Source organism: Pleurodeles waltl, chromosome 8, assembly GCF_031143425.1.
Source record: "Pleurodeles waltl isolate 20211129_DDA chromosome 8, aPleWal1.hap1.20221129, whole genome shotgun sequence".
NCBI lineage: Eukaryota > Metazoa > Chordata > Amphibia > Caudata > Salamandridae > Pleurodeles > Pleurodeles waltl.
In genome coordinates this window covers 61,136,403-61,158,599 of record NC_090447.1, presented here as the reverse complement: position 1 = coordinate 61,158,599, position 22,197 = coordinate 61,136,403, and the positions used below count along the sequence as shown (strand labels likewise).

At 43.9% G+C, this 22,197-nt stretch overlaps 1 protein-coding gene across 1 annotated transcript; it reads left to right on the top strand.

Moving 5' to 3' along the window:
• Positions 1–642: 642 nt before the first annotated feature.
• On the top strand, positions 643–1,578 carry LOC138249434 (olfactory receptor 51G2-like). The gene has a single exon (XM_069203392.1). It carries the CDS (start codon positions 643–645, stop codon positions 1,576–1,578), a length of 936 nt encoding a protein of 311 aa, XP_069059493.1.
• Positions 1,579–22,197: the final 20,619 nt, after the last annotated feature.

Genomic DNA, 22,197 nt, shown 5'->3' with positions numbered 1-22,197 from the left:
GGATAAAACCAGGTGTGAAATAAAATGTAAACATTTCTATCTATTGACCTGTTTATCTGTCCGTCTGTTCATCTGTTTGTTTTTATGTTATCCCCTCTATCTTTTCAAAAATTACAGTATTGATAAGGACACTCTGATTCCAAGAGCATGACAGATTCAGACTATTTGTCAAAATGTATTTAAAATGGCAAACTGATAATGTTAGGTTCTGTCATCAGCTTATTCCTTATGTAATGGTTCTAACATCTGTGACTGTTTGAAATAGGCTGTCTACATTCCCATATAAATCTTTGCTGATGATACCACTTGTGTAAAAAAAACTAAAATAGACATAATGCACACGTTCTGGAAGAGGTGAGGACCTAGAAGTTCCAAAAGTGGTTAAATACATACCAGATTTTCAGGATATTCACATTAGACATATTTGCATATAATGAATGTAGCTTGAGCTAAAATACACAGTCATTGATCAACCTAAAATCTGGCATGTATTGGATGTTCCTGAGAATTCCTGGTTCAAACACATTGTCTTTGCATTGTTAATGAATTTATCTACTGATAGAAACTACAGATTTCTTTGACTAACTATACTTTTGAACACTTTAAATCATAGATCATTCTTCATTTGTAACCAAGGCCATCATGTCGTCTGTCAACAAAAGCAGTATTGATCTTACATCCTTTCTTCTGATGGGCTTTCCAGGAGCAGATGCTGCAAAGAATTACATTTCTCTTGCACTGTGCCTTGTGTATCTTCTGTCTATTATGGGAAATAGCTCAATTCTGCTCATCATAAGAATGGACAACAATCTCAAAGAACCCATGTACTTATTACTGTCTATGCTTGCAGCCACAGATCTGAGCCTGGCTCTTTCTACTTTACCCACAGTACTCAGCGTGTTCTGGTTTGACTACAGAAGAATACACATATATGCTTGTTTCACTCAGCTGTTCTGTATACAGACACTGTGTGCTATGGAATCTGCCATTTTAGTGGCCATGGCATTTGACCGCTATGTTGCTATATGTAACCCTCTGAGATATAACTCAATATTGCACCCAATCATTTCAAAAATTGGGCTGGTTGCTGTAATCAGAGGGGTACTCCTCATGTTACCCACACCATTTTTGCTAAACAGGCTTCCCTACTGTGGCAATGATGCTCTCTCCCATGCCTTCTGCTACCACCCAGATGTGATGAAGCTCGCTTGTGCAGATACCACCATCAACAATAAATATGGCATGGTTGTAGTACTCTCCACATACCCTCTAGACTCACTTTTTATTCTTCTTTCTTATGTGATGATTCTAAAGACTCTCCAAAGCAGAGCAAGGCAAGCAGAAATCTTGAAGGGACTGAACACTTGTGTGAGCCACCTATGTGTTGTTCTTCTATTTTATATCCCTCTGATTGGTCTCACATTAGCTCACAGGTATGGGCAGAAGGAATCACCTCTTCTTCTTGTCATGATGGGTGGGGTCTTCCTTGTCATACCACCTGCACTGAATCCAATAGTTTACAGCATGAAAACAACACAGATCCGCAAGTCCATTCTTAAAAGGTTGTGGGCAAAATAGAAGAAGAATGAAAATGGCCTTGGCAAAACAGCAGGTAATTTAAAACATCTATAATAGCTAAGAGCTTTACTGGAAATATGGAACACCAGCAATATTATACATACATTAGTGTGTAACCTAAAAATGTGAGTGAAAAAGAACCTTAAATGATGTAATGAAAATCGCCTTCACAATAATTGTGCTGCCCACATTTCTCCATTTGTCACTGCTTGGTAAACATGCACCTAAACAATGACCCTCATTTCAACTTTGGCGGTCAGACGATGCTGACTGCCAAGGCTGAACCGCCAGTCGGACGTCCATGCGGCCGGAAACCCGCAGGCCGCATTTGGACCTCCCCACTGGGCTGGCAGGCAGAAACAGAGTTTCCGCCCGCCGGCCCAGCGGGGATGTCGGCTGTAACATTGCAGCCGGCTCCTAATGGATCTGGGGGCAATGTGGCGGTGCGGCGGGTGCAGCAGCACCCGTCGCGCTTTTCAGTGTCTGCCAGGCAGATAGTGAAAATCGTGACAGGGCTGTGCCTGGGGGCCCCTGCACTGCCCACGCCAAGTGCATGGGCAGTGCAGGGGCCCCCAGGAACTCCCCTTACCGCCAGCCTTTCCATGGTGGTGTCTACCACCTTAGACAGGTTGGCGGGAAGGGGAGTCAAAATCCCTAGGGCGGATTCTGACCACTGGGACATCCATGGCGGTAAACCGCCGGTCCCATTGGTGTGACTCGGCGGTACTGCCGCGGTCATAATCTGACAATTCGTACCACCAGCCTGTTGGCGGTACGAACGCCACTTTAACCCTGGTGGTCGGTGACCGCCAGGGTTGTAATGAGGCCCACTGTCTTTTATGGAGAAAGCAAAAACAAATACTGATTTCAATAATGAGATGTACATGGATTTGGATTTCAAGAGCTGGAAAGTACCGTGTCTTCAACAAGTATTTGGGGTATGATTCACAAAGATTAATATATGTGTATCTGTGACTTACTTTTGTGGTGCTACTGCATAGAAATCTTTGTGCATTGTCTCAATTGTTTAAAGGCCTCATTTAAGTTGAGCAGTAGCAGGGAATCTACTATAAATCAGTGTATTTCCACTATGTCCATTTCTGGGTTCCCCCATTCCACTTAGAGTGTTAAGCAAGATAATGATTCCACCTTGTCTCACTCTGACATCTGAGACCTCCTCTAGGAAGTCCTAGTGCCACTTATAAATCCAGCAGAGGAGAGTCACTACGCACCCTCCCAGTTCTAGGCCATCTTTCAAGACTGAGAACCCCTTCTGTGCCCAGGACGTAATGGTTACGTCCTGAGCCACAGTGCTTGTGTGCCCAGGATGTAACCATTACGTCCTGGGCACAGAGTCCAGAGGGAGCGCTAGCTCTCCCTCTGTGGGGTTCCCTCCCACCCCCCAAGGCAGGGATGGAAGGGGAAGCCCTTCCCCCCTGACCCCCTGTGACGTCAGCGCACAATTGCACGCTGATTGTCACAAAGGCCTACTCCCATCGCACCCCTTTGCATTTCTCTCCCGATCACGTGGAGGAGGCCGGAGAGGCTTCAAAGGGAAGGAAAGGAATTTCCTTCCCTTTGAAGTCCCTCTCAGCATTTTAGCAGCCGGATTGCAAGCAATCCGGCTGCTAAAACGCCCACTAGGCACCAGGGATTTTAATTTTATAAGGAAATTGGCATAAGGGAGCGACCCCTTGGGCAAGGGTCGCTCCCATGGGGGGCATTTTTTTTTAAGGCCTTTTCTGCCCCCAGGCGGGGCAGAAACCTCTAGGCACCAGGGATCATTTTTTTTGTTTTGTTTTGTTTTTGTTTTTTTTTGCATTTTTGAGGTGGGGAGCGACCCCTTAGGCAAGGGTCGCTCCCCTAGGGGGCAAATTATATTTAGGCCATTTCTGCCCCCCCATTTGGGGGCAGATGGGCCTATTTTTATGAGGCCAATCTGCCCCCAAGGGGGACAGAAACCACTAGACACTTGGGAGTTTTTTTTTTTTTGTGAATTTCACTCAAGGGGAGGACCCCTTAGGCAAGGGTCGTTCCCCTGGGGGCAAATTTATTTTAGGCCATTTCTGCCCCCCTGGGGGGCAGATCAGCCTATTTTCATTGGGCCGATCTGCCCCCATGGGGGGCAGAAACCACTAGGCACTGGGGATTTTTTTGTTGTTGTTGTTTTACAGGTGGGGAGCGACCCATTAGGTAAGGGTCGCTCCCCTGAAGGGGCAAATTGTATTTAGGCCATTTCTGCTCCCCTTGGGGGCAGATCAGTGGATTTTGGGTCAATCTGCCCCCAAGGGGGGGGGCGAAACCACTAGGCACCAGGGATTTTTTTTTTTTGCGCCAACGTCATGCAAGGGCCGCTCCCCGGGGGTGGGGGGTCGGGGTCAAATTTATTTGTGGCCATTTCCAGATCGGCCTATTGTTATTAGGCCGATCTGCCCCCGGGACAGGGCTAATTTTTTGTTTGTGTTTTTTTGTTTTTTTAGAGATGGGGAGCGACCCATTAGTCAAGGGTCGCTCCCCTGGGGGGAAAATTGTATTTAGACCATTTCTGCCCCCCTTCGGGGCAAATCGGCCGATTTTACGTCAATCTGCACCCAAGGGGGGCAGAAACAAATAGGCACTGGGGATCATTTTTTTTTGCACCAATGTCACTCAGGGGGTCGCTCCCCAGGGTGGTTGGGGGGCACATTTATTTTAGGCCATTTCTGCCCACCCTGGGGCCGGCTGAGCTAGAGGCCAAAATCCACAGGTAAGCACTTTGCATAAAATACCTCTGTTTTCTGTGAAAAAATGTGATGTGTCCACGTTGTGCTTTGGGCCATTTCCTTTCGTGGGTGCTAGGCCTACCCACACAAGTGAGGCACCATTTTTATGGGGAGACTTGGGGGAACGCTGGGTGGAAGGAAATTTGTGGCTCCTCTTAGATTCCAGAACTTTCTGTCACCGAAATGAGAGGAAAAAGTGTTTTTTTGGTCAAATTTTGAGGTTTCCAAAGGATTCTGGGTAACAGAACCTGGTCAGAGCCCCACAAGTCACCCCATCTTGGATTTCCCTAGGTGTCTAGTTTTCAAAAATGCGCTGGTTTGCTAGGTTTCCCCAGGTGCTGGCTGAGCTAGAGGCCAAAATCCACAGGTAGGCACTTTGTAAAAAACACCTCTGTTTTCTGTGAAAAAATGTGATGTGTCCACGTTGTGTTTTGGGCCATTTCCTTTTGTGGGCGCTAGGCCTACCCACACCTGTGAGGTACCATTTTTATCGGGAGACTTGGGGGAACACTGGGTGGAAGGAAATTTGTGGTTCCTCTCAGATTCCAGAACTTTCTGTCACCGAAATGAGAGGAAAAAGTGTTTTTTTGGTCACATTTTGAGGTTTGCAAAGGATTCTGGGTAACAGAACCTGGTCAGAGCCCCACAAGTCACCCCATCTTCGATTTCCCTTGGTGTCTAGTTTTCAGAAATGAGCTGGTTTGCTAGGTTTCCCCAGGTGCTGGCTGAGCTAGAGGCCAAAATTCACAGGTAGGCACTTTGTAAAAAACACCTCTGTTTTCTGTGAAAAAATGTGATATGTCCACGTTGTGTTTTGGGCCATTTCCTTTCATGGGCGCTAGGCCTACCCACACCAGTGAGGTACCATTTTTATCGGGAGACTTGGGGGAACACAGAATAGCAAAACAAGTGTTATTGCCCCTCGTCTTTCTCTACATTTTGTCCTTCCAAATGTAAGTCAGTGTGTAAAAAAGACGTCTATTTGAGAAATGCACTGTACTTCACATGCTAGTATGGGCACCCCAGAATTCAGAGATGTGTAAATAGCCATTGCTTCTCAACACCTTATCTTCTGGCCATTTTGGAAATACAAAGGTTTTCTTGATACCTATTTTTCACTTTTTATATTTCAGCAAATGAATTGCTGTATACCCGGTATAGAATAAAAACCCATTGCAAGGTGCAGCTCATATATTGGCTCTGGGTACTTAGAGTTCTTGATGAACCTACAAGCCCTATATATCCTTGCAACCAGAAGAGTCCAGCTGACGTAACGGTATATTGCTTTCAAACATCTGACATCGCAGAAAAAAGTTACAGAGTAAAACGTGGAGAACAATTGCTTTTTTTTTTTACCTTAATTTTAATATTTTTTTATTTCAGCTGTTATTTTCTGTAGGAAACACTTGTCGGATGTACACAAATGACCCCTTGCTGAATTCAGAATGTTGTCTACTTTTCAGAAATGTTTAGCTTCCTGGGATCCAGCATTGGTTTCTTACCCGTTTTGGTCACTAACTGGAAGGAGGCTGAAAGCACAAAAAATAGTAAAAATGGGGTATGTTTCAGTAAAATGTCAAAATTGTATTGAAGAATTGGGTTTTCCAATTCAAGTCTGTCTGTTCCTGAAAGCTGGGAAGATGGTGATCTTGCCACCGCAAATCCTTTGTTGATGCCATTTACAGGGAAAAAACCACGAGCTGCCTTCTGCAGCCCTTTTTTTCCAAATAAAAAAAAAAAAAAAGAATTTCAATGTATTTTGGCTAATTTCTTGGTCTCCTTCAGGGGAACCCACAACGTCTGGGTACCTCTAGCATCCCTGGGATGTTGGAAAAAAAGGACGCAATTTTGGCGTGGGTAGCTTATGTGAACAAAAAGTTATGAGGACCAAAAAAAGGCTCAGAACAGGAGGGGGAAAAGGCCTGGCAGTGAAGGGTTTATTGAAAACCGTGGTATGAATGTAGAGAGAAAAAACTGAAATGTCCTTAAAGCACTGCAAGTTAACTCCCAGTGCAAGGTGGCAGTATTATGTGAGTCTGTGGCATCTACCACCACTTCAAGAAATGCAATGTCATTGCTGAAATGTTGCCAATATTATTTTCAACTAAATAGATTAATTGAAGTCAACTCACTAAAAAGTTAGAGTTAGGTGCAGTTGATGTTTTATCAAGGATTCCAAAACAGATCATAATATGGCACTGTTTGTGGGTTGTACTAACAAGCAAGTTGTTTGATGCTTTTCATAGATAATTATATGTGCTGTCAGTTTGTAGAATGTGGCTGGTCGACTAGTGAGAATATTTACACAATAACTAAGTCATTTGACTGGGGAATTACTCGGAAGGCTGTAATGATGGAAATTGGTACCATGGTGCTGGCATTGGATAAATCAAGGCTCACATGATCTAAAACAGGGCACACATCCTGTACTAGTAAATAGACTCTGGGAAACATTTAGACACATATCTGAATAATTAGATTTCTTTAACGAGAGGTTAATATAAAATTAAGGAAGCTGTGTGGGAACCCATATGCATCAAAAAAGACCGTGAAATAACTTTGGATGCAACTGACACCTTTCCGGAAGACAGTGACACATGAATAAGGTCAAGTAAATATACGGGTATGTTTCATAAAGCATTGAAGCAATCATCACTGCATCGCCTATGTTATATGAACAACATTTATAGGAATTAGGCTCTTAAAAAACAGCACATAGTGGCAGCGCATTTTATGGGAAGATGTACATGTGTAACTAGCTCCAGGTAACGTCATTTCAGTGCGCCCTTCCAGTGCCAATATTGATGTGCTTCTCTGCCCAATTACATCCCAGATCTCTACTAATTCTTGATTATTATCAAATAATTCATTTTTATTCTGTGTTATAAAAAATGCATTCAAATCACCGATTAACTTCATCCATGTGAATTATTTAATTGAAATGAATATTTTCTGAATATGTTATCTCATTTTTTGGGGTTGCTATTGCTTCATCAGGGCAAAGACGTATTGAAACTAGAGTTGGTAAAAACTGATTTTGAGTGGGTTAAATACAGAGCAATTGTGTATTCCCAACTGAGCGTCTAATAGATGCTGCTGGTAACTTTTTGTGTCGGTTCTAATCATCACCCAGTTTGAGGTGTATCTTTAGTAACCACTCACAAGTGAATAAAGTGTCATCATAAAATAAGAAAATGCACATTAGCAGCCTTATCAATACTTCAAAATGTGCCTTTTACAGCATGATCCAGATGCTATGAGGAGCAAATAACATGACAATAGGGGACTAAACACATGCTACATACCCCCTTGCTCTGACTGCTTCTTACAAAAGCAGTGCTTAATTTGTGCTTATTGTTTCCGGTGCAGAGCACCGCCACTTATTTTTGAGGGCCTGAGCTAATTCTTCTGCCTCAAGCATTTGCCACAGCAAAAGACACATATGGGAAAGACGGAGGAAGAGAAAAACAACAAAGCGTCACACAGGGAGAAAGCAGAAAGCTGCAGGAGTGAGCAGAGAGGGCAGGGAGTGGCTGTACATGGATTGAGGAGGCCCGAGATGGCTTCAGGATTATGCTGCCTCAGTATTCCGTGTGCGCACACTTAAATGCAGCACCTGCGTGTTTAAGAGGAGGGCTTTTGGCACCGGCACGTTTTCATGTACAAATTAAGCACTGAACAAAAGACTGACAGTTGCACGCCTCCACACCGAGTCAAAGCTTATGTTTCTACTCACTGTTCGCTTTCAATAAAAAGGATAAAATTATTCATGCAGCTACATTGCAGGTTAATTTACAATAGATCTGCCATAACCATTTTTGGGGCCTGGGTCAAAAATTACATGGAGGGCCCCTTCTGATTTTGACTCCAGGAAACAAACACGGCCCGTGACAAAGGGTACATCACAATGTGCGACTTTTCCTTTATCTGCTCTATTATTTCTAGTTTACTAGAAATAAGCAGAAAGGAAATACGAAGGCAACATAGTCATTTTTTCCATGCAACAGGAAAGACACAATCTCTCTGCATGTTTCTGTGCATTCTAATTGCTTTTAGGTGTGTTTAATTCTGCACTAGAATTTCTAACTTTATCTTTCATGTTTACAAATACCCATCTGTTTCATAATAAAAAGCAACACTAAGGGTATAAGTGGTACGTGTGGAAGGGTTATGGTGTGACTATGTATTATAAGGAATAAAGTACCCCCTCTGTACATTAAAAAGCTATTGCAAGTCACCTCAGAGATCACCTTAGGCCTCTTTCTTTTATGGTCACAGGACTCCTAAGGGGGTTGCAATATCCTTATAAAGTACTGCAGTGGTCACTTTACCCCATTTATGTTCAGGTTTTTAGAAGGGAGCAGTGATACCAAATTGCTTTCTGGTTCAGGAGCCAGCTGATGAACACCTTTTCTCCGAAACAGTGAGAGAAGGTACATTGGTTTAACACAAATTTGCAAACTGGAAGCAGGGAATAAAATACAACCTCATAATGCTTCCAGCCTCACGGAGAATCTCCGGTGTCATGTAGAAGATGTGCACACTTTGCCTTGTCACCAAGAGTAGGTTTATATCGGCAAGGTCAGACTAAAGCAGCAGCACCTGAGAAGCGGAGGAGATGAAAAGAGCAAGTGCACCTTTCAGGCTGCAGTAGACAAATGTTTTCTCCATATAACAAATAGTAGAAATAAGGCAGTAGTTCAAATAGGATCTAACTATCTCAAGCTCATTAATTTGTTATTAGAGGTTAATGAGGTTGGTGCCAGCACACATCCCTGTGTCAGGCCATGAGTTGTTGTGACTGATTGTGACAGGTGGGCCCTATTATCAGTTTTGACTTTGACTGAAGTATCAGTGTGCAGCAGTACCAGAGCCCTTAATAGGCTTGTTGGAACATTCCATGTTAGCTAACTTCCTCCACAGCCTCCCTTAATCTACCACGTCAAAACATGATGTATAATCTATGAAACACAACAGATTGAGGGGGTAATTACAACATTGGCGGTAATAGCCACTTATCGCCGTGCAGAAGACCGCCAACCCACCGCTGCGGCAGCGGAATTCCGCCACAGCTATTACGACCCACATCTCGGAATCCGCCAAAACTCAGACACCCACACAAGTCCGCCACACCAAAGGTCAGTGATAAACTGGCGAAAACAAAACCTCCACCGTCACGCCAACAGAAAAACGGCCACACTATCACGACACACGAATCCACGTGGCGGTCTTTCAACCATGATATTCCATTGGCGGTACACACCACCTCGCTCAAAATACGCACACATCTCCAAAATACCACCACAATGGACAATTCGAAATACACACACCTGATACACATACACACACCACTCCCACACACCCAATACAATATAAAACACACACCTACATCACCCACAAACCCCTACAACCACAATTCATGACCGAAGGCCAGAGAGAGACACCACCATCAACAACACTAGCATCCACAGGCACACAACACCATCACCCACACTACTTCCACGCACCTCCCACAACACACCACTACATACCACCACACTTATCATCACACACACCACCCCACACATCACCTACACCACCCCATGGCACAGCAAAGACAACCCAGATTCTCTGAGGAGGAGCTCAGGGTCATGGTGGAGGAAATGGTCCGGCTAGAGCCACAGCTATTTGGATCCCAGGTGCAACACCCAAGAAATCAGGAGGACATCAGGAAGAGGTGGAATGACCTACGGGGGAAGGTGCGTTCCGTGGTCTCAAGAGACCACCAGGCAGTTCAGCGGACTGGCGGCGGACCCCCACCTCCCAACCCACAACATGGGAGGAGCAGGTCTTGGCGATTCTGCATGCTGAGGGCCTCGCAGGAGTCGGTCGAGGAATGGACTCTGGTAAGTCAAATCTTAACTCTTACATCCCCCACCCTACCTGCATGCCATCACATACCCCCACCCTCGCCCTCACCCCTATCACTCCAACTCCTCACAAATGTACCAATATCACAAACCACACATCCCAACACCAAGCCCTGCATGCAACAACAACGCATGGACACCCATCACTAAAGCATGCCCACTGCACACACCCATACATTTTCTCACATGCAGTACACCAACGAGAAAAAACTAACGCTCAGCCTCCTCCAATTGAGACTTCTCAAAGCAGGCAGTTACAACAGGTCATTACCACTCATTATAAGAAAGTTGCCTCTCACTTAGCAGCATAGCACATCCTTCTGGTGCACTGGGAGGCTCCCGGCACTAAATTCAGCATGAACAGCATGACAGAGTAGATTTCCACTGCTCGCAGAACTCTGCGGACTCCCACACATTTTTTAGGTAACTCCATGGAATTCTGCCCACCCCTTGCATTTGGAATTGACCCAGGGAATTACACCTTGTGTGAGAAATTGGGGCATTAGTTGGGGGTTTGTGGAGTACCCACCTCAAATATTAACCACAACCCTTGTTAGGATCAATCTTTAAAGTCAGTAAATCACCTTTCGCTCATTGTTAATCATGGCACAGAGCAGGCAAGCTTATCTTAAATGATCTGAATGAAGTATTTATGCAGTTCTAAAACCAAACCAACCAATTTAGAGTAAAGTCTAATAAATAAAATGACACCAAAAAATGCAAAAATCAAACAATTAGAATCAGATAAATGAATGAATTTAATATTAAAAAGACCATCCTGAAGCACCGGTCGGATCCAGTGACCAGGTTAGTTCTGATGGAAATTTTACCTTTGGGCTTAGACTGTGAAATGGAAGTAAAAAATCCTCAACAAGGCAACAAGGCAAAACAGCAGAATGTGGTTAAAACCAGCTTTATCTCATTGGCTAGCCACTGTGCGAGATCTTGGAGAACATGTTGACTTTTTTGGCGGGAAAGCTCAGAGTGTGATAACTGATTTTTGCAACTGGAAAAGTTTCCTTGCTGGCTGGATACTTTCATCCCCTTTGGTCTGTGAAGATTTCTATCCGCAAACTTACAAGTGGATTTAGAACTCGGTGGATGGGTTACAGCATCACAGCTGTGACTAATATCCCGTCTGCTGAATTCTAAATCCCAATTATGATCTGCTGAATTTAGATTTCAGCGGATGGGATAGCCGTCACCATTGTGATGGACTGGTTCTCAACATATAAAGTTGGCAAAAAGTCTCCAAGTCCCAGTTTTTAGAAAACTGAGGCCCATATTTATACTTTTTGACGCTAAACTGCGCTAACGCAGTTTAGCGTCAAACAATTTAGCGCCGTCTAACGCCATTCTGAAGCGCCATGCGGGCGCCGTATTTATGGAATGGCGTTAGCCGGCGCAAGCAGACCGGCGCTGCCTGGTGTGCGTGGAAAAAAACCACGTAGACCAGGCAGCGCCGGCGTTGGGCAAAAATGACGTTAGGGCGTCTTAAAATGGGGCAAGTCAGGTTGAGGCAAAAAAATCGCCTCAACCCGATTTGCGCCATTTTTTTACGACGCCCAGACGCCATTTCATGACTCCTGTCTTAGTAAAGACAGGAGTCATGCCCCCTTGCCCAATGGCCATGCCCAGGGGACTTGTGTCCCCTGGGCATGGTCATTGGGCATAGTGGCATGTAGGGGGGCACAAATAAGGCCCCCCTATGCCACCCAAAAAAAATTAAAAAATATAAAAAATTATACTTACCTGAACTTACCTGAATGTCCCTGGGGTGGGTCCCTCCATCCTTGGGTGTCCTCCTGGGGTGGGCAGGGGTGGCAGGGGGGGTCCCTGGGGGCAGGGGAGGGCACCTGTGGGCTCATTTTGAGCCCACAGGCCCCTTAACGCCTACCCTGACCCAGGCGTTAAATAGTGGCGCAAATGCGGGGTTTTTTGACCCGCCAACTCCCGGGCGTGATTTTTGCCCGGGAGTATAAATACGACGCATTTGCGTCGCCGTAATTTTTTTTTACGGGAACGCCTTCCTTGCATCTCATTAACGCAAGGAAGGCGTTCACGCAAAAAAATGACGCTATTTGCCAATACTTTGGCGCTAGATGCGTCTAACGCCAAAGTATAAATATGGCGTTAGTTTTGCGCCGAATTTGCGTCGAAAAAAACGACACAAATTCGGCGCAAACGGAGTATAAATACGGGCCTGAATGAGGAGTACACTTGGACACCAGCCAACCCTCTAGGACCTTGGGGTCAACACTTAAGAGTTGGGACTCACTCCAGCAAAGGTTGGCAGCAGCGATCAGGCAACTCTAGTTGGAACTACTCAGTTAGAAATGTAGGGAAAGGTCTCTTGAAGTTTATTGTGGCCCTGTAGTCAAACAGTTTAAACCTGCACCACAGTGCTACACATGGCAGGCCTGCAGTCATGTTTGCCCCATACCTGCAATGGGAGGCACAAAGTGGGCTGCAGCTCACTGGTTACCTTTCACTTACAGGCCCTGGTTACACTCTAAGTACAAAACACTAGGGACTTATAGGTAACACAAAGGCTCCGCCAATCTCAAAATATTGAATAGTAGAGCACAAGAACTTTACCAATGGTTAGCAGAGGTAAAACGCACAAAGTTCCATAGTCAACAAAAAACTGTCAAAGCAAAAATCTGGGGGTACATAACGCAAACATGTTTTTAACACCACATCTGGGTACAAACTTTGAACTACACCTTTAAATTGTCTAAGTGGGACCTTTGTTGCTTGGGAGATTATATTTTGGGTTCAGAGACTATTTTCTATTTTTCATCATGGATACTACAAACTAGACAGCTGGAGTTTTAGTCCACCAACCTGTACTTTGACAATCACAGTCAATGGAACAGAGGAGCAAATTTATCATCGAAAGTTTTCAACATTGCATTATTTTTGAATACTGCCTCTGTCATATTGACTGGAGAGTTAAAAATGTGTTAATGAATATTATAAAATATTTTATTAAAAGTTTACTCAGGTGGTCCTGAGTGCAGTTTTATGAGTTAATGTTGGCCAGAAGATCAATGATAAAGAAAATCTAGCCCATAGATCTTCATTATGAGTTTCACTGAACTGAAGGGGTGCCAACTTCACTCTCATAATTAATAGTACTGGCAATACCACCTCTCCTGAACATGTAATGTAGACATAACCCATGGAAAGAGGAATAACTGTGTGGATCCAGTTTTACTGGGCATAAACCCACACAGAATTGTAAATTCCATGTTTAACACTCTCTTTTATCACCTACTCCTAGCAGCTGTTAAATAGGAATAGGAGCTTCTTTGAAGAGAGGGCATGGACAAAGATGGAAGGGAAATGGAAGAAGTTTCCTTGCACGTCTGTCAGAAACGTAGGTCAAGCAGGACCCAGACCTAACAAATACAACACATCTCTGGTTAGGATAACGAGAAATAATGCGGTTGCCTGCATCGCCTGCACTAGTATTTAGGGGCATATTTATACTCCGTTTGCGCCGAATTTGCGTCGTTTTTTTCGACGCAAATTCGACGCAAAACTAACTCCATATTTATACTTTGGCGTTAGACGCGTCTAGCGCCAAAGTTCATGGAGTTAGCGTCATTTTTTTCCGTGAACACCTTCCTTGCGTTAATGATATGCAAGGTAGGCGTTCCCGTCTTAAAAAATGACTCCGATGCTATTGCGTCGGATTTATACTCCCGGGCAAAAATGACGCACGGGAGTGGGCAGGACTAAAAAACCTGCATTTGCGCCGGATTTTAGCGCCTGGGTCAGGGCAGGCGTTAAGGGACCTGTGGGCTCAGAATGAGCCCAGAGGTGCCCTCCCAAGCCCCCAGGGACACCCCCTGCCACCCTTGCCCACCCCAGGAGGACACCCAAGGCTGGAGGGACCCATCCCAGGGAAGAAAAGGTAAGTTGTGGTAAGTTTAAAAAAAAAAAAAAATTGTGGCATAGGGGAGCCTGATTTGTGCCCCCCTACATGCCACTATGCCCAATGACCATGCCCAGGGGACAGAAGTCCCCTGGGCATGGCCATTGGGCAAGGGGGCATGACTCCTGTCTTTGCTAAGACAGGAGTCATGTTAATGGCGTCTGGGCGCCCCAAAAAAATGGCGCAAATCGGGTTAAGACGATTTTTTTGCCTCAGCCTGACTTGCCCCATTTTGGGACGCCCAAACGCCATTTTTCCCTACGCCGGCGCTGCCTGGTGTACGTGTTTTTTTTTCACGCACACCAGGCAGCGCCGGTCGACTAACGCCGGCTAACGTCATTCAATAAATACGGCGCCCGCATGGCGCTTCAGAATGGCGTTAGCCGGCGCTAATTTTTTTGGCGCAAAACTGCGTTAGCGCAGTTTTGCGTCAAAAAGTATAAATATGGCCCTAAATGTGACGCATACATTGTTAGCTCTGAAATGGATCAAGGCACTGCTCAGTTAATATGGCCCAGAGTAACTCGAGCTGTGCAGAAGATGCATCCCGGGTTGAGCAGAAGTCATGGTTGCCATGGATAATGGGATCATTTGGAATACTAGTCACCCCTCACTCCCACTGGACAAGGCTGAGTACACTTCACAAAACTCCTAACTAAAAAAACAGCAGGCAGGCAGCCTTCTGGAGAGAGATACATTATAAAGTTTTCAGTTTTTAAGCAGTACACCATCTCAGTAGTGAGGTGTTGTTGCAGGATGAGGATTTCAACTAGTCATGTAAGTTTTAGAGTGTCCAAATCAGCAACAGAATGCCTCAAACTGTTAGAGTATGCAGCATATAACACATTTTAGTAAGTCAGATCCGCAACACTGCAATTCTTATTGAAAGATATATATTTTTTTCCCGTAGACATGTTGAAAATCAGGCATATTTTCCCTTTCTAAAATATTGCCCAAAACCATGTGTTTCATTTACTCCCTCTATGCCTCCAACACACCACACAAAATGGAATCTTGAGCAAGGCCTGTGTTTAGTGCACCCTTCCCTCTGCTCTGCTGTTCAATGAGCTTGTCCAGGGCCCTGGACATAGTGTAGTCATAAGGAATGCCATCTGTACTGTTACGCAAACTTCTCTCTAATTTAAACTATTGAACATCACCTGCTCCAGTATGGAAAGCAATACTCAATCCGCAGTACACCTGCCAATCTGTTACGTTATTGTGGGCTGTGCCCTTCCCTGTGTTCTGGCCAACACTGCATCCTTTCTTTGAGTGCCCCCACTAAAGTTACAGGGTGGATATCCGAGTGAAGGCAGGTAGGTTTCCAACACTGAATAAGCGCTTGAACAGCTTTGTAGCTGTTTCCACACTCCTGGACCAGTGTCATGGGCCTTGGTGCATGCAGGGAAATGCCCCATGCCCACCCTGGCTGCTATTTACGCAGTAAAATGCCATAACAATTAGGGTTCAGTAGGACCCAGTGCCACTGCACCAATGCACACCTGTCCGAGACAGAAACTCAGCACAAAAGTGGATCATTTTTATAATGTACTTCACTACACGAACACAACTGAAGTGTCACACATAAGCATTAAAATGTCACACATAAGGACACTAAAGCATTGACATGTCACACATAAGCAAAATGAAAACTCAGCATCAATGGGGGCCATGGGATGTGGCCTACCTCCTGCAGCAGCCAAAGCCTAAAGCAATATTACCAGCCCTTACAAGTCATAGTCTCTAGTTGGCAGATTTATGCACACTGTCCAAGTAGGGAACACAATTCTAATCAGGGCAGATCACTACACAAATTAGATTATCCTGTGCTATCCCTCAGGTAGCTTGGCACAGAGTAGACAGGCCTAACTTAGAAGGCAATGTGTAAAGTATTTGTGCTATAACTCATACAGAAACATAGTGAAACACTAAAGAAACTACTCCACACCAAGTTAGAAAAATATAAGTTTTTATCTGGAGGAATCAAGATCAAAAACATACAGATCCAATAAGCATACAACAAGATAATTTTTGGTAAAGCATCCTCACAGTTCTTTGCAAATTGGGTGCACTCCTCTTAGGAGTGTTATGGTAAAGTCAGTGTATGGGTCAAGAGACTATGAATGGGTGCAGGGGAGAGGGCCAGTGACAGAGCAGATGGGCCAAGTATGCTAGTACATGTGGGGGAAGTGACACTAAGCTCAGGACACGATCGGTGAGCAAACACACTCCTCCTGAAATGCTCATTACAATCCACCAGGCAGGATCCCAGCTGCAGAGCAGTTTGGAGGATGTGGGCACCACCACAGTGGTAGAGTGGCTTGGGGCTGCAAAGAGGTACCACACTTGTTAGCCGCAATCCACAGCAGTGGACACAACTCTTGGGCAGTGACTCACTGGCTGTGGAGAGGCTTGTACTCGATGACGGTGATCTGGGGCAGTAGATACAACATTGGAGGAGCCACAGGAGGGCTGGGGAGAGGCTCTATGCTCACTAATGATAATCAGCGGCAACAGGCACAGTTTCAAAAAAGCAGCACCAGGGCTGCGCTCACTAGCAATATTTCGGGACAACAAGCACAATTTCAGAGGAGTGGTGCAGGGGCAGCAGAGAAGCAATGCGCTCTCTAGAGATAGTCTGTGACAAATTTCCTCCTGGTCAGAGCGGCGCTGGGGGTGGTGAAGCACCGTTTACAGGGTCTATGATGTCCCTAAGTTCTGGTATGAAGGCAGAGTCCTTCTTGAGGTGTCAGAGAGCAGCAGGGGAACAAACAGCAGAGCAGTCCTTCCATGAAAACAGTCCAGTTGAGTCTTTTCGGCAGTCCAGCAGTTCTTCTGACATGGTTTCTGGTCCAGTAGTGTCTGATTCTAGGGCAGCAGAGCCCCAGTACTTACTCCCAAATGTGCCTTTGAAGTTGGGAAAACTTCAAAGAGTGGTTATGGTGCACCAGTTCCCTTTAATCTCAGTCCTCTCTGCCAGGAGATCTGTGGGTATTATCATTCCTGTGTGTGAGGCCAGGTCACTACCCTTTGAAGTGTAACTGAGTGCCCCTCCACCCTTCTTGCCAAGAAGAACCATCAAAATGTAAATTAGTTCAGATGCAGTTGAGTGTCTTGTGTTTATGGCTTTCTGGTTGAAATGCACAAGAGTAGCTATCACCCAGCATAGACCATACATGGACTGGGTGCAGGCTGCAAGGCACATAGAGCAGTAACAGCAGAGAAATGGCCACTATCTAAAAGTGTCATTTTTAAAATAGTAATATAAAATCAAACTTCACCAGTAAGCAAGATTTCTTACTACCTTTAGAAACATACCAAACATTGCAATGCTACTACTTACAGATGAGAAATTACTGCTTAAAAGTATATAAGGGAATTACCACTAGTCATTTCAATAAGCCAGGGAAACTGGGTGCCAAAACACCAAAGCATTCTTAATTAGGCAAAAATGAATTCCATAATTCAATTCTCATCTTCCTGAGTCATAATAAGGGCTTTAGAGTGGAAACACCAGTGAAACATTTCATGGTGTTCAGTGTAGATTCTGTGATGACTTCAAAACATCTGGAAAATACTAGACAAAAGTTGTCAAAAATTTGAGGGTTTTGACTTGATCTCACCTGAAATGTATTTGTCTGTGAGTTATTGTAATGGCTTACATCGCCATCAGTCGGGGATTGGAGTAGTGCAATTTTAGACTCCATCCCTATACATAAGTCATTGCTCAGAAATGCAGTTATATTGTACATTGTATTTACTGTGTGTTCAAATTGTTAACATGTGTACCTATTGTCACACATTATTGATATGTAACCACTAAAAGGCTGAAACCTAATAAACGTAAATTAATCTTTATTTAAAATGCTTTCATGTATTCACTATTTGTGGTTTTAAGTTGAATTAGTTGAAGTAACATGCATTTATTTTTCTTCACTTTAGATTTATTCTGACAGTTGAAAGTGCATATGTATAACCATGTCTTTGAAATGTACATTGAATGTTAGTTAAAATCAGACTCACTTAATGGACTAAAGGCATTAAATCTCAAATATATTTCCTTTTTGTTAGTGTGTCTTTCTTTTCAGGTCTTTTAGATTCATGTGTTAGTTTTACTAATGGCAAGGCCAGAGAAGAGAAAGCCTGGCATACAACATGAAGATTTAGGGCCTGATTATGACCTTGGCAAAGGGGATTAATCCATTCCAAACTTGATGAATATCTGCCCACCATTTTACAGGTTCCATAGAATATAATGGAGAATAGCAGCAATTAAAATGTAAATTAAAAAGAAAATATTAGAAGTATTTCAAAAGGGAATGAGTTGGACAAGTGGAACAGTGGATGGAACAAAAACAAAAAAGAAACCAACGGGCTTGCCACGTCCATCCATCAGGGATGAAGAGGACACTTTAGCTTTTCCATTGAGGGAAGAGCTTTGTGGAAGTTATGTTCATGTAATTTGTATTAGGAGAGATATTGCGTCATTCACTAACGATTTCCCCGATTGAGAGGAAAACCAGTGAAATAATAAAAACAGGTTGAGCGACTTTGTGAAGATTTCTCACATTTTGTGGGTAGATTTGAACACTTTCTTTGACATTGTGGTACCAAGTGACTTGAGGGTAGAATGTAAAGCGGCTGTAGAGTGGCCAGAGGGAGAACCTGAGGGAAATCCAATAACAAATGCCCTTTCACCGTTGGTAAGGAAAGACTATCATCAAGTGATAACCATATTGAAAGGAAAGATACCAGCCAAGGACATAGATTGGCTGGAGATTGAAAGGAGGACACAATAGTCCAAAAAGTCAGTGCATGCTTTTTATGAGAGATTGTTGCAGGTGTTTAAAGAGCATAGTGGATGAGAGACCCTCAAACCTAAAGACATGGGGAATTTTGTGACAAGATTTATGATGGGACTGAGACCTGAGATTAGCTTGAAAATGTAGCATCATTTTATTTGTTGGCAAAATGAATCAGTTATAAATCAGTTAAGCAGTATAGAGGAAATGTCAACTGTCGCCATCATCTCATCATAGAGGTGACGATTCAAATGCTTCAGCACAGGAAATTCAGTAAATACCAATACCAAATTATAATTTGAAAAATAATATTGGAAATGCCCTGTTCCATAAAACAAACTCAACAGAAGGCTGCACATAACATACCTAAGAGAAATATGAAGATAGGCAATTAGTCTCTGCCCCTGATGCAGGAATCTGAAGACAGACATAGTAATCCTTCACATTTATAGTGTCAATATATTCATAAAGCAATTTGAAATAAGCTTTTTCAGACCGATCTCCTCTAGACGCATCTACAAGCAAACCCCTTGTAATCCAGTGCATTTAGGCTATTGTCTACAGGAATATTTGTCAAAAGGTTAACACTAGGTTTAGGTTTAGCTACTGTACAAGATGTGGGTGAGGATAGTTGTAGAAGAAGAGCAATTAGTACTATAACAGTGACAAACAACACTCCCTCTAATACATATCTATGTCTATTTGTGTTATTAGTTTCAATAACTTTTCTAGAATCAGATTGTTGATTAAAATTAGCGGCAAATACAGTTTTCTCCATAGGCTTGTGCAAATGGCAAAACAAAGTTCATGCGATGTGCAATGATGTTATGTTCAGAATCTTCATGGAATTTTCTTAGCCCTACTCCATCTTCTTCTAAATGACAGCCTTAAATTCCTCCATCGGGTCTGAGGCCTCTTGTCAATTCTTTTTCAAGCACTTTCCTTTGTATTATTTGCAAGTCAAAGTTCAGTTCAAATGATCAACGAATTTTAACTCAGTGAATTAAATTAGAGTGCAATTTTCAATTCAGGTTGCAGCTCCCATTTGAGGAGGTTCAACTGGAGTTTCACTTATGTCTATGAACTCACAAGTTTCCTCCTTGCACTCGTGATTACTTAAGTATTTTAATTCATTAGACAAGTACTTCCAACATAGCCCTCAAGCACTTTTTTGATTTCCTGATTTCCTGAGTGCAGTCTATTCACTTTCTTTGTCACTCAGATCAGAATTCTCAATATCATCCGGGACAGTACTCTGTACTCGTTCTTTTGTCAATCTTAACTTCTCTCTCTCGTGGCCGAATGTCCTCAGTATCTAGTCAGCATGACACCGCATTAGGCCCTTTGTCAGGGCTAGAGTCTGGCTTAGGTAGCATTTCAGACTAAGGCTCATCAGTTGTTTGTTTATCAAGACACCCCTCAGGCAGAGGATGTGCTGTCACAGGCCTGTGCTGAAGCTCAGTACTCTGTGCAATGTCTTCTTGCTGTCTCTCAGTTGTGAGTTGCACTTCAGAAACAGGCATTGTCACACCATCAAGAGGACACTCCACTCTACGAGTGTGGTCTGCATGAATTCAGTTAGGAAGACCCACAATTGACAGCAGTGTTCATTACTAGGATAACTTGGTAGGGTACTCGCCATCTAGGCTCTAGGCACATCTTCTGAATGTGTTTCTTCAGCAAGATCTAGTGACCAGGACTGAGGTCATGGCACTGCTCTAGTCTTGGAGTGGCAGCAACATCTTCAACCTGGCACGACATAGAATGGACCACATCAGCTCGTCCCTTGCAATAGTCAAGAACCTTGTCATCATAATTTTCGCGAGTGCATTTTTTGGTACAGCAGATAGCCTCACAGCTCTTCCCATGGTAATCTCATGGGCCGTTAATCCTGTTTTTCTGTCAGGAACACTGCTAAGACTCTTCAACACAAGGGTCTAGCCACTTCAAAGATGTTGATGCACATGCTTTGACTAACATAGCTTTCAGCGTGCCATTCACTTGCTCCACAATACCAGAAGCCTCTAGCCGATAACTGCAATGTAGTCTCTGTTCCATTTGCAATGCTGCACACAACATTCTCTGGACCTCCTTATTAAAATGAATTCATCGGTCTGACTCCAGCAAAGTCAGAAAACCAAACCTTGGTATCAACTTCCTCAACAACAACTTGGCTACAAGAGACTGTCATTTCTCCTGGTCGGGTAATCCTGCACCCAACATGAAAAGATGCACACAAGAACCAGGACATACATTAGCCCATTACACACAGGCATGTAAATGAAAGGCCCTCCTGATCGTCCTATGTGTGTGTGTCACTGGAGTTCTTTTTCCTATTTTCATCTGTTGATACAGAACGCATCTGTGACACAATTCTTCAGTCAACATCCTAAATCGTGGGCTAAACCAATGCAGCATCCCTCCCAATATGAGTTAGTCCATGTAAATGTCTTGCCATGGGGGATAGCATGCTTTCTTTTCCCAGAGTCAGTCTGCCCAGATGTGGATTGGAGGCAAGCAGCAAAACACCAAAGTCATCAGAACAGATAAATGTGCACTTTCTAGAAGTGGCATCTCTGTGATAGTAATAAAAAATACACCTACACCAGTAAGCACAATTTCGCACCATTATCACAACCATACCAAACATGCCTACGCTACCCCTCATAAATCAGACAATACCTCTTGAACATAAGGCAGGGCATTTCTAATGCAATCCTATGAGAAGGCAGCACTCACAGCAGTGAGACACCAAGTTAGGCTGTTTGTCACTACCAGGACAGGCCATGCAGAATGGCACATGTCCTGCCTTCTACATACATGTCACCCTGTCCATGGGGCTAGCTAGGGCCTACATTAGGGGTGACTTAAATGTAGTAAAAGTGGAGCTCTGGGCCTGGCAAGTAAATTTAGATGTCAGGTCCCTGTTGCAGAAAACTGCACACACAGGCCCTGCACTAGCAGGCCTGAGATAGGTTTGACAGGCTACTTCAGTGGGTGGCGCAAGCAGCGCTGCAGGCCCACTAGTAGCATTTAATTTACAGACCCTGGGTATAGGGATACCACTGTACAAGGGACTTGTAGGTAAACTAAATATGCCAATTAAGTGTAAGCCAATCATACCGATTTTGTAAGGGAGAGCACATGTACTTTGGCATTGGTTAGCAGTGAAAAAGCGCTCAGAGTCAAAACGTCAGCCAACA